The 12,065-nt window shown below is 42.3% G+C and overlaps 2 protein-coding genes across 2 annotated transcripts; both read left to right on the plus strand.

Annotated features, from left to right (window-relative positions):
- Nucleotides 1–1,131: 1,131 nt before the first annotated feature.
- Nucleotides 1,132–6,808, plus strand: LOC128303835 (uncharacterized). Its single transcript, XM_053040911.1, has 2 exons — nucleotides 1,132–1,379; nucleotides 6,101–6,808. Exon 2 carries the CDS (start codon nucleotides 6,107–6,109, stop codon nucleotides 6,533–6,535), a length of 429 nt encoding a protein of 142 aa, XP_052896871.1. The 5' UTR covers nucleotides 1,132–1,379; nucleotides 6,101–6,106; the 3' UTR covers nucleotides 6,536–6,808.
- Nucleotides 6,809–9,453: 2,645 nt separating this feature from the next.
- Nucleotides 9,454–11,444, plus strand: LOC128303069 (juvenile hormone esterase-like). Its single transcript, XM_053039923.1, has 4 exons — nucleotides 9,454–9,678; nucleotides 9,749–10,789; nucleotides 10,847–11,139; nucleotides 11,211–11,444. The coding sequence occupies exons 1-4, from the start codon at nucleotides 9,454–9,456 to the stop codon at nucleotides 11,410–11,412; spliced, it is 1,761 nt and encodes a 586-aa protein (XP_052895883.1). The 3' UTR covers nucleotides 11,413–11,444.
- Nucleotides 11,445–12,065: the final 621 nt, after the last annotated feature.

The following is a 12,065-nucleotide window of genomic DNA, read 5'->3' on the forward strand; positions in this document are numbered from 1 at the left end:
GCTTAAATGGAAAAAAACAAACAGCAAATAAAACAATCGTTCAATTCACAGTACGAGGCAAAACTTTTTCCCACCGGGAAGGCACGCGGTGAAAGTTGTTTAAGTGTGCTGCGTACGGTAGCAGTAGCAATTATGGCATTTATTGTTGTTTTGTAAGATGCTGATAACATGATTACTTCTTAATGGCTTTGAAAGTGTTCACTAGTTTTATAGCAGACTATAAAAAGAAAAGAACTACGAAAAGAAGAAGTAAAATCAAACTAGATACAATGAATGACTTGGCGTCTCCATTGATAACGCTTGATTGAAGATAATTTTATTTGGATTATTATTCATTTGCGTGCTTCGAAGAGAGTTACAGATTTGTTCCGCATTTTAAAATAACAACTATTAAAAAGTGCTGACTCAACCCAACGCTATGCAATACCAAAAGCAATTTACCACAGTCATCAGCACAGCCCACCAGCAAACCGTGCACGGTGACAAATGATTTTCCCGCGTGTGAAATGAATCCACAGTTTGATTTACTATCCCCAGGATTTGACGTACCACGCGCCCGCACTGCAAGTGAACAAACAAAATGAAAGCCGACGAACTGCAACCATTTGTTTATTGGCTCTACCGTTTGCTTGTGCGGTTTTTGCACAAGCGAAAGTAAAAGTAAACAAAGCGAACGTTAAGCCAGAATGTCTTCATCTTTGGTACTAATTGAGGTTCCTCGTGTTTCTCTCTCTCTTTCTTTCTGTTGATGTTCGTTTCCTCACATGTTCAGCTCAATGAACTGGCGGTGGTGACGAGATGACAACGACTCATCGCAGCCATTTGTCCTAAACATAACTGTGATGATTCAGTTCAATGTAATGCTCTTTCGCCTTGAAATTCGATCCACTTCAGCACGATATCCACAACAAGCAACAATTTAGCAACAAACACATCACTGAGCAAGGGAGAGGATTGTGTTGCAGGGTTGTCACATCATTCACTCACATCGCTGGTAGCGCGGTTTTTGCGAGCATTGGATCGACGATTGTTGTTTCGGACCGAAGAGATGCTTTAAAAGAACGCGATCGCGGTCCATCGCCAGGAAAGCATACGCAGATACCGTCGCGGCGTGAGTGGAACACCACGAAGGCTATTTTTGTGCGTTTCGCTTATTGTATATTGTTCGTGTTCGCGAGAGACAGCGAGGGTTGTTTTGGTGGTGTGTGCGGTGATTGTAACGATTGCGAGACGACCGAAACGTGCCGGGAAGCTAACCGCGAACCGATTGCCGGTTGCAAACCAGTCCGAGTTATACCGTGCACGGGAAAGGAACAGCTCAGCTGCAAGCAGTTTAACAGTTTTCATTTGCGCGAAGGAATCTCTAATAAAAGTTGAAGGTGAGTATTATCTGTCCAAGGACATAATAATTGAAAAATCAGGGGAATTGTGAGGTGTTTGGGTGCGTTGTGAGAACACCGGAAATAATTTGGTGATGATTTTAGTGAAACACTTTTGTACACAGGTGCAAACACTTTTTTGTACAATTTTAAACAAAGTTATTAGCTTGTAACAAAACAAAACCGTTGAACACAAGAAATACAGTGTGATATTGAATGAATTTTGATGGTTAAAATGTAAATCTTAGTCAATGTTCTCTCTTTTAAGGAGATGATTTGAATACAATTCGGCCTTGCAGTTTTTAAGAATGAGTTATTAGTGTTTTCTATTTTAATTTAAACTCGTTTTACTTGTCTTAAGTAATAATAGTAATTGTAGTATAAAAAAACAAGTAAACATATTAGTTTAATTTTGTAGCACTCGTGTTCATGTTCAATTTTGTGTTAGACAATAAGAAATAATAACCAGCATTGATTGCAATTTCAAATGCAACCGCAACGACCATATCACTCAAACCTGTTGCGAAAAAGAAAGAGCAAAGCGATTGTACTTCCTTAAGCTTGGTTTTGATAAGCGACCTAAATTGCAACATTCATCACAATTCATTCCGTCTTATCGCAAAGTGATTCACCTTGAGCTGTGATTCAAAAAGGCAAGAGACCCTTTGGAAAATGGTTGTCAAATCTTATCATATCATGCGATTAAAAGAATGGGATTATTGATTAAAAAGAACTGCAATCAATGGAGCATTGAATGAACTGGTAGAAAGCGGCAAGCACGTAGCGAAGAATAAAATACCATTCTGGTGCACAATGAAACGCCTTCGAACGCAATGTCGCGTCTGGTTTATGTCTGGCGCTATACATTATTGCTCTAACTATTGAGAGAAGGCGAAGGCATATGGGAGAAGAAGCGAGTTAGTCGCTCATAAATTAAAACACCCAGCAAATGCAAAGTGCACTTGCGCCGGCGGAGTTACAAAAATAATAAAAAAGAGCACGGCTGGTGCCCGGGAGCATTTCTGAATTACATATTAATTAGGCGTAGTTTAAGCAGCTGATGATGGTTCGCTTAGGGCGAAACGAGTTTTTCGAGCATTCTTTCCACTTGTGAGTGTGTGTGTGTGTGGGTCGGGTGTAAAGGGTTTGGAATTTGATGCCCACAGTTGCACAGACATGGTGTGGGTTTCCGATGTCGCGCCAGCTGAGTCACGTCGCGTCTGTTTCCGGTGCATGATCTTAACCTCGTCCTGCTCACTTGCTTGTGGCATTCGTTTTCGGATAAAAGGGATGATTCATGGGTCTGATGCCCTCGTCTGTACCACGAACACGATCAATTCGCGTGACTACTTCGCAAAACGCAACAGCTTTCGATAGCAAGACAAACTCGTAACGGCAGCTTCCGCGAAGTGATAGGGTGCGCCAGCACGCCAACGACCGATCAGGGAGCTTATAGCAAAGGTCTCGGCAAAATGCAAAACCTGTATGTGATGGTTTTATGGCATTAAACTCGTATCGTTACCATTACGCTACACCGGGCTGCAATACGTTCGCCCCCGGATGAAGAATTATGTTGGCGAATTTCATACCTCCGCCACTAGGCACCAGGTACTGATGGTCCGCCAGATACTGATTTGATGTGCAAGTGGACCTGTGGAAGGGTATGATATCATTTCTGACACCTTGTGGTGCGTAGGAACGGTCCGAATGGGACTGAAACGCGTGGAATCGAATTTATTACGCCAGGTGGTCAGTGTTAATGGAAACAGGACCCAGCCAGCTGTTACCGGCAATGATACTATTGGGTGCTTTGCAAAGTTTTGACCGTTGGCCACTGTTTATTGGTTGTAAATAAGATTTTTCATTAGTGTTTTATGGCTTGAAATGATTTTTGTAGCTATAATAATGAGATTCGCACTAAATCGGGATTATTGAATCAATAATCGTGATTATTGAAGCAACAGCGTGCTGTTGTATTGAACGATTATGTGAAAATAATTTCATAAAAGTTAAAAGTTATTTAAAAATTAATGAAAAATCTAGAAGATGTTTTACAAATCAAACGAAAAGGATTAAAAAATTGAAGTAGCATGTTAAATCGCAACCAAAGTTGTGAATATTTCGAACCACAACTACAGTTTTCGTTATTTTACTGTAGTCAAACATTTACCTTCACTTTCATTGTCATGCAACCATTAGCTGTTGAAAGGATGCTGCATAATTTGTGGTTTAAATGCTTTTGCTAAGGTACAACAAAGCGTTTTTCGGATTACATTTGTAAAAGGGATGGACGTTAATGCCCCCTAACATATGTAACTAGCATTCAGTCGTCCTTTAAATCCTTTCTACAGTGAACATTATACAATTAGAGTGGCGTTGTGGAGCTACAGTTATTGTTTGTGTCAATGGTTATTTTTTACTTACGAAGGTGCAGTATTTGTATTAAACATTACGGAGGAATGGAATTCTGAATGGGAGAACTATGTAATGTTTCTTCCGGTAAATAAATCACATAATGTATGCATTTTCGTTTTGTTATCCATGTGAAAATCGGTAACAAAGAAGGTCATGAAACTATTCAACACGCCATCACGTTGGACCTTTTTAAAATTTATATCCAGCGAAGATGCAGATCTTGTACACAAAATAAACTATGACAAACTTTAGTAAAAACATTCATGGAACTTTTTTAATTTTTGAGAATAATAATACTTTACAAATCGCTGCCATCGTTGCTTCTAGCAAATTTTAACGCAAATCTCACGCATCATTTTGCACCTCGTTTAGGTAATTCATATTTCGCCCAAGAATGTTGATTATAATTGGTGACATTTTGTTACCGAAATTACCGACCACCACCGACGGCTGAGCTCGCCTTTGTTTATGAACAGCGCGCGTATATTAGGCGTGTTACAGACTCCGTGTTGTATCATCGTCTACACCCTTTCCGAGTTGGATGTGCTTTTTTTTTCTCTCGTGCCAAATCCATTTTCACGAAACAATTTTAATGTTTCGCTGTTTTGCCGTCTGCTCCGTACCGTAACACTTCTTCTACATATGCAGCGATATTAACCTCACAGACCGTGTACAATTTATAATGTCTGAAGCAGAGCGGTTCGTTTCACCACGCATTACTCTTTTGGGGAGGAGGCGATGTAGTACGGCTAGTAGTGTTCGTGCGGTGGTCAAGCAAATGGCGGGAAGAAAGAACCTCTGCTACGGGGAACATACCAGATGAACGACACATGCTACGGGCTGTCACTCCGACCACACGGCAGATCGTGTGGAATGTTCTGTCCACACAATTAGGCCTCATTTTCTTACCTGTGTCAGCGTGAGGAAATATTAGTTATTATAACACGGCGAAATGGTTTTAGCGTGGGCTGTAAATATTAAATATTAGCAGTAACATATGCAAGCAATATTTCAAAGAGGATGCTTGAATAGAAGTTGCTAAATATCCTTACAAAATTCACTCTGAAGATGCAGAAAAAAGGTGAACGATTTGCTCATTACCATTCGTTTTTTACCTCTTAGCAACAGGTTCCCAAACTCTGATTCGCTCAGAACAGCAAATGCACTGCATTGTAATTCATTACTACTGCATTATGCTTTTCATAAACATTCTCATCCTCAAGGTTACAGCAGTTCACCCACTTGTCTATCTATTTCGTTGTGTCTGATTCGTATTAATCGTCTTTTATTTTTATTCTCTTATCACATTCAGAAATAAAAAAACAAATTTACTTTGCTATGACTCCGTTTTATAATCAATACTCACTCCTTGTTTTGTCCCACTTGCATGAATACCGTGTTTCTTTTTCCCTACCAAACAAACATCCTGTTAATTAATGCCACCAATTCGACACGTAATAGGAGCCAATTAATTCAAATTAAACACACACGCAAAAAAAACGGATGACTAATATCGTCTCAGGAATTTAAAAATGCAATAACACACCCTCTTTAATGGCATCGCTTGCAAAGTCCTTGACTCGATCGTTTCCCTTATCCGATCCGGGTTCTTCTCCATCAAACAGGAAAGTAAATAAACAATCAATGGAGCAAAAACATACACACACACCTCGTAATGGGGGAAAGCAAAATGAAAAGGGAGGATAAAAGGGTCAACAACGCGACCTCCCCGTTTTAAGTATCGGACAGCGTTAAAGGAAAAACATCATTTCTCATCATCTCATCGCAATGGGGTTGGAATTAGGGAATGGGATGATTCGTACCAGATTTTCCCTGACGATACCTGATGCTCACCGACGACCAAAAGACAACGGAATGAGTCCGTTTTTACACGCTTTTTTGGTGGGAACGGAACATTGATGAACGAAAAGAAACTAGCGGGGACGGAGAGAGGTGTGTTTTAAAAATAACGCCCTCGTGGTAGAGACAAGATGCATGTTTTCCCGGATTTTCCCAGCTCATCGAGTCATCCGTGTAGTGTTCACTCTTAGACTCGCACACACAGTCTCTCGCATTCTCTTTCACAGTCACATCATTGAAGTGTCTGTTGATGGAAGGATAGAAAATGAACGATCGAGAGGTGAAGTTTTTCACGCGATCAATAGCCAATAGAGATATTTAACTTTACCGCGTGTGTGTGGGCCACGTTGTAAGCTGCCATTCCCCACACAAACATAACCTCAATCGATTTGAATTTTGACAGAACTAGGTTCAAATGATTCCCATATTTTCCTTTCCCATTTCAGAGCACCATGGCCCTTGCCGAGAACACCACCAAGACGGAAATGACGCTGACGGAAACCTCGACGCCCGTCATCTCGAAGGAGGTGATCACCGAACGTACGGCGGACGGTGTGTCGGAGAAGAACGTTACCCAGTCCAAGAGCTACGGATCGGCCAGCGAAAAGTCCATGGTTGAAGAGTCGGCCAACTCCATCACGAAGAAGCACGAAAAGTCCGAGTCAGCGTTCGCCTCGGAGCGCAGTGTGACGGAGTCGGTGTCGGACGGTGGCGCCCTAGCCTCTTCGCTGCTGTCCTCCTCGTCGCTGGTCAGTTCCGTCACGAGCAGTAAGGTGGTGTCGTCCTCGTTCAGCTCGTCCACCTCGTCGTCGATCTCGTCTTCCATCAAATCCTCATCGTTCGATTCCAGTACCGCGATCGATGAGTTCTTCAAGAACTGAACGGCCGGGCGGAGATCGGTTCGTTCGCCTTGTGATCACTATTATGATACTTTTATGATTTAATGTGTAACGTTTCGAATTCAAACAATTTAAGCGTGTTTTGTTCCCACCACAAAACTACCGCTACCAAACTCATCGTTTCTTCGCTCGCCTAGTACAATTATATACCGCAGCTCATCTGTCGTCTGTCTGTTCGAAAAGATCAACAAAACATAACTTAATCGTTCGCATCAACAGTGTGTTCGGAATAAAATAAGAATAAAGGAAACAAATTTCAACACAAACCAAACACGGACTCTTGCTTTTGTGTTCGCTACGCTCTTCCACGCGGTTTGTTGTACGCCGAGATCAAGGACAATCCAAACGACAATTCATGCTACCGGCCGTAACGGGGAGCAACCAAAAAAAAAACCGGCAAGTTTGTGCTAAAATTACTCCCGAAACTCCGAGATACCGTGCACTAAAACAAACACCTAAACCGATTCGATTGGGTTGTGCAAAAACGGTTTCAGCTTTTGCAGCTTACCGTGTTGTAGCGGTATTAATTTTCATACTGTAAGTCCATGCACTGCTGCCTTCGTTCCCGTGCATTCTTCCACGCCGTAACAGGTAGGATGCACCATGTAGTATTGAAATTCCCCACTGTTTTTCGAATGGTCGATGGTGAATTTGATAGTTAAAAATAGCTTCATCCACAGCGGATAGGAGGACAACAATGCGCTTCAACGTCAGATGATGCTGATGATACTGATGATGCACACCGTACAGTGGCCACAGGCGCACGGAATGCCGCTAATGGAGTGTGATGAAGTCATTCGAAATTTGCCGTAGCATGGGTTGCAGCTAATTGTTGCTGAAGGGATGAGGATCATGAATGATGTGTTTGGTTTATAGTGTAAATACCTTACAAGTAATCGAAAAATTAAAAAGTCTAACCTAAAATTCTTAAACTTATATGCTAGGAGTACCAACAGTTTTTCTAGATTCCAAAATTAAACGTACACCAACGGAAAACAAAATATTCGTATTCAAGCCATTACAAACATATTAACAAAGTTCAAACAAACCGATACATGTTTCCCACATTCAAACTGACGGATCGGTCTGTTTTCCATTATGAAAACATCCTCCTGAAAAACCGCAATAAAATATTGGTAAGAAAAATTGCATCATTTTACGACCCAGACCACAAAAAACTTCTGTGCATGAAGTTCCGTAATCTCTGTACCTGGTCATAACTCTTCGCCGCGCCGTGCAAGTGGTTGTCAAGTTGTTATACCTTTACGGGTTGCATAGTGTGTTAGATGGTTTGGATAATATAAACTGTCGCCGCAAACCACCGACCAGAAACCATCGTCACCCTTTTTGATCCTATCCTATCCGGGCCGATGCAGGTGACAGCGGTGGTTTGGGCAGGGAATCGTCCAGCATCAACCATAAAGTAACGCAAATGGCAAGAGTTCGCTTTAACTTTTTGACCTCAACCTTATGCGGGTTAGGGAAGCCTCGTTTATGGGCAAGAGCACCATAAGGACAAAACTAAACAAGGTCAGGAGTATCTACTGGTTGCTTAGCTACCATGATATATCGCAATTAGGAAAGGCGACTTCCCTGGATGATGGTTCCACGTTCATAAAAGACCATTCGATCGATTGGACATTTCCACAGTCTTTTAATATTCCTCCTTGATTCCCGAAGAAAAGTTCGTACCAAAGCGAACGAATAAAGTCGTACCACCGTACCACATTTGGAACCATTCATTCATCGAGATTTTCGTGACGCTCGGTCTAATTGGGCTGGATGATGTGAATCCTATACATTCAACGTACCTCGTTATTCCGTGTGTCTACACACGTATCCGTCCCGGCATCTCCAGCATTTCACCCCAGATGATGGAAACTATGTAGGACAAAGCCATAAAGTTACTGCGACCAAATAGTAGTCGAACTAACTTTCGTCTCTTTTTTATCCCAACACCAAGACGCATTGATCGCAAAATTGCTTATGGTGGCAGGAAATTCGATTTGAAGATAGTGATGTCTGTCCTCCAGTGTTGTTTTTTGAAGTATTGTTTTAGCAAGAGGTTTTCACCACATATTTTAATTGGAGTTGTCTCTTAAAAATGTCCAAGTGAGGTTGACAAGAAAATGTAAAAAATAAGCATAAACTCAACAAATTAGTACCGTGTATTTTTGAATAATGTAAATATTTTATATTAATCCTTTTATGGAAAAGGTAAACTCCTTGCGTATTATCGCTTACAAATGTGAAACTTTTTTATTTTTGGGGTAAAATCACTATTTCCATCCAACACATCACGTTCAAATGGAATATGGCATGCAAGCTGAACAAACAGTGTGCAATATTGTGCGCCATACTGTCAGATTGTATGCAGCCTCTCGCGTTCAAACTGTTTCGGTTTCCATTTTGTTCCTGCTTCCCCCTTGTATATTTTTAGTATGAAACGGGAAGCTGGTTTAAAGCAATAAATAATATGAAAAAAAATATAAAACTTTAAAGTGTTTCATGCGTCAAAAATATACCACGCCGTTAGACAATTTCACACAGCTAATAATATCTGGGCGCAATATTATGAAACACACATTGCTAAAATTTTAAAAACACAAACCCACGTGATTGCATAAACAAATTAATAATTTTGCATGTGTTGTTTGGCTATCGCAGCTGTTGCCTCGTTTGTTTTGCATTAATAAGAATTAAATCGCACATCTCCCTATGGACGCGGGAAGTCCATCATCCTGGGACCGGTTATCACCATTAGAATGTCGGTTGCATGTTTCGCATTGCAAAGCTGTGGGAAGTTTGTATTTGTGTGGCATCGTTTAAAAAATTATAACAACACCCTGTTTTAAGCTGCTAGATCACCAATCGATCATGAGATTCAGCGCTAGTGTACAATGGACAACGGTACCATAATGCAGCTACTACTCTCGATCAGCGTCGTTCTGGCCAGTTGGCCTGCGTTGCAGATTTTCGTTACGGCTCAGCTGAAACATCCACGTGTGTGTACCGAAGATGGCTGTCTGTTGGGTACACCCATGACAGATACGACCAACACCAGGTTTGATGCATTCGTGGGCATACCGTACGCTAAGCCACCGGTTGGAAAGCTCCGCTTCAAGGTGAGTGCAAATGTGTTTAGAACGTCGCTAACAAAGGATCAGTGATGTAAGCTTATCTTGATTACGCCAGAAACCGCAACCGATTGAACCGCGGACGGAAGACTACAATGCGACCGAAAGCAAACCGGCCTGTTTGCAAAAAGCATTCATGCTTCCCAACCAACCTGTCGTTGGCGATGAGAATTGTCTCTATTTGAACGTATACCGGCCGAAAAATAACGATACCGAACCACTTCCGGTGATGGTGCTAATTCACGGTGGAGGTTACTTCTTTGGGTCTGCCGATCCGCAAGTGTACGGACCTGAGCGCATATTGGCAACGAAGAAAGTCATCCTCGTCACGATCCAGTATCGACTGGGAGTGTTTGGTTTCCTTTCAACCGGCGATGCTCAAGCCACGGGCAACTACGCGATGCTCGATCAAGTGATGGCCCTCAAGTGGGTGAACAGAAATATTGGTTTCTTCGGTGGTGATGCACAGTCAGTGACACTGTTCGGGGACAGTGCCGGCGGTGCCTCGGTGCAGCTTCACATGATGAGCCCGCTCAGTGTGGGATTGTTCCAGCGAGCGATCATAATGAGCGGAAGTGCTCTAGGGGTGTGGAGCTTGCCGATTGAGGATCCGCTCGCATTGGCACGCAGACAGGCGAAACTGGTAGGTGTGTCGGAAGCGGATGAGCTCACAACAGAAGAGCTGGTCGATGTGCTGCAGTATCTCGATGCGAAGGTGCTTACCGCCAGCATGCCGTTTCTTCGGACTTGGTTCGAGCATCCGATCGCGATATACCGACCTACGATTCAGGGTGCTTTCGTGCCAGCGGAGGAACGCTTTTTACCCGACGATCCTAGAAAGCTATGGGCTGAAGGACGTTACATGGACATTCCCATCATGATCGGAACGGTGCCGAACGAGGGTGCAATTGTGTCACTCGCCATCCTGCACAACGACACGATTCGGATGCAATTAAATGACAACCTGAAGGAACTTCTTACGCCTGTAGCAGCCCTTAATGCGACGTCTATGGTTTTGGAGCAACTTAAGGAACGCTACTTTCCGGATGCCCCCGACAATAACTGGATAAGCGAAGAAAGCGGAGATCAGTTCACAAAGGTTTGTTGATGAGTGGTACTATTAGGTAGAAATATTAATATGAATTCTTATCCCCAGATGATGTCAGATGCGCTTATCATATATCCAATAGTAAAAACACTGCTGGAGTACACCAATTCGAACGCAACAAGTTGTCGCGAAGCTACGCTTTATTCGTTCGAATTCGTTGGCCGACACTCGTTCTCATCGTATTACATACAATCGAATGCAAGCCACGGTGTTTGTCATGAGGATGATGCACTATACCTGTTCCGCATGATCGGTCTCTTCCCGGACTTTCCGCCAGAATCACCGGAGGCCGAAATGTCCACCGTATGGACAGAATTTGTGGTCAGCTTTGCCGTCGATGGGTAAACATATTCAAGCAAACGTCGTTTTATTTTACCCACTTTACTTTACGGTACATTTCACCTTCTTCCAGAACGACCCCAGAACCTGCCGCCTCGTGTAAAAAGAGCATCAAGATGGTAAGGTTTGAAAATGCAAAATCATTGTCAGAAGATACCCCATCATCGCCCTCGTCTGTTTCGGTGTCGAGTGGAAGTGGGTTAAGCGAGGAGCTGAAGACCATGCATGACTTTTGGAATACCGTTTATGGCGCTGCTTACATTGCGTACCATTGATGATTGAATTAACATTCTTAAGCAAAATTCTAATCCAATTTTATATAAATAAATTACTAATGATGTACTAAGGCAACTACAACTCCTTCGTTCTTCCTTTACATTGGTCGATCTCCGGTTTGTTCCAGTGAGAACATATAGTACCAGTGTAAGCATTATTCATCGTATATGAATTTTGAGAGCCTTCATTGATCCCGATAAACGTATGCAACGGTCGCGTCCATGTCCCAAATGTCTGGGATGGTAATCCAAAGCGGCGTGTCGCAACGAGTACATGCAGGATGCGGATGCGCCCATGGAAACCATTTTGAATAATGCATCTGCTTGACGTTCATGTATGCAGCTTCACTTTACCTACATATGTTTTAAGGAGAGTTTCCATCGCCCCAAAAGGGAAGAACGTGCATGTGACACCAGAAAAGTAGGCCATTGGCAGTGATTGTTATACAACACCGAAAAGTTCTAAATTCGCACGCACTATTTTTAGTACTATTTGTACTAAATAATGGAGACGCACTCTACTGCATCGAATTATTCGGATGGAAGTGGTCAAAACATAATCGAAAGTGAGTTAAAACAGCATATCATTAAAACAGTTTCATCAACGAAAATGAAACTGGTTTTTATTTGGCCAGTTTGGCTAGTACCAGTGC

Source organism: Anopheles moucheti, chromosome 3 (genome assembly GCF_943734755.1).
Source record: "Anopheles moucheti chromosome 3, idAnoMoucSN_F20_07, whole genome shotgun sequence".
Taxonomy (NCBI): Eukaryota; Metazoa; Arthropoda; class Insecta; order Diptera; family Culicidae; genus Anopheles; species Anopheles moucheti.

Coding starts and splice junctions, on each gene's coding strand:
- LOC128303835 (XM_053040911.1), top strand. CDS start 6,107: ATGGCCCTTGCCGAGAACACCACCAAGACGGAAATGACGCTGACGGAA.
- LOC128303069 (XM_053039923.1), top strand. CDS start 9,454: ATGGACAACGGTACCATAATGCAGCTACTACTCTCGATCAGCGTCGTT. Junction 9,679..9,748: donor TTGGAAAGCTCCGCTTCAAG/GTGAGTGCAAAT, acceptor TGATTACGCCAG/AAACCGCAACCGATTGAACC. Junction 11,140..11,210: donor GTCAGCTTTGCCGTCGATGG/GTAAACATATTC, acceptor ACCTTCTTCCAG/AACGACCCCAGAACCTGCCG.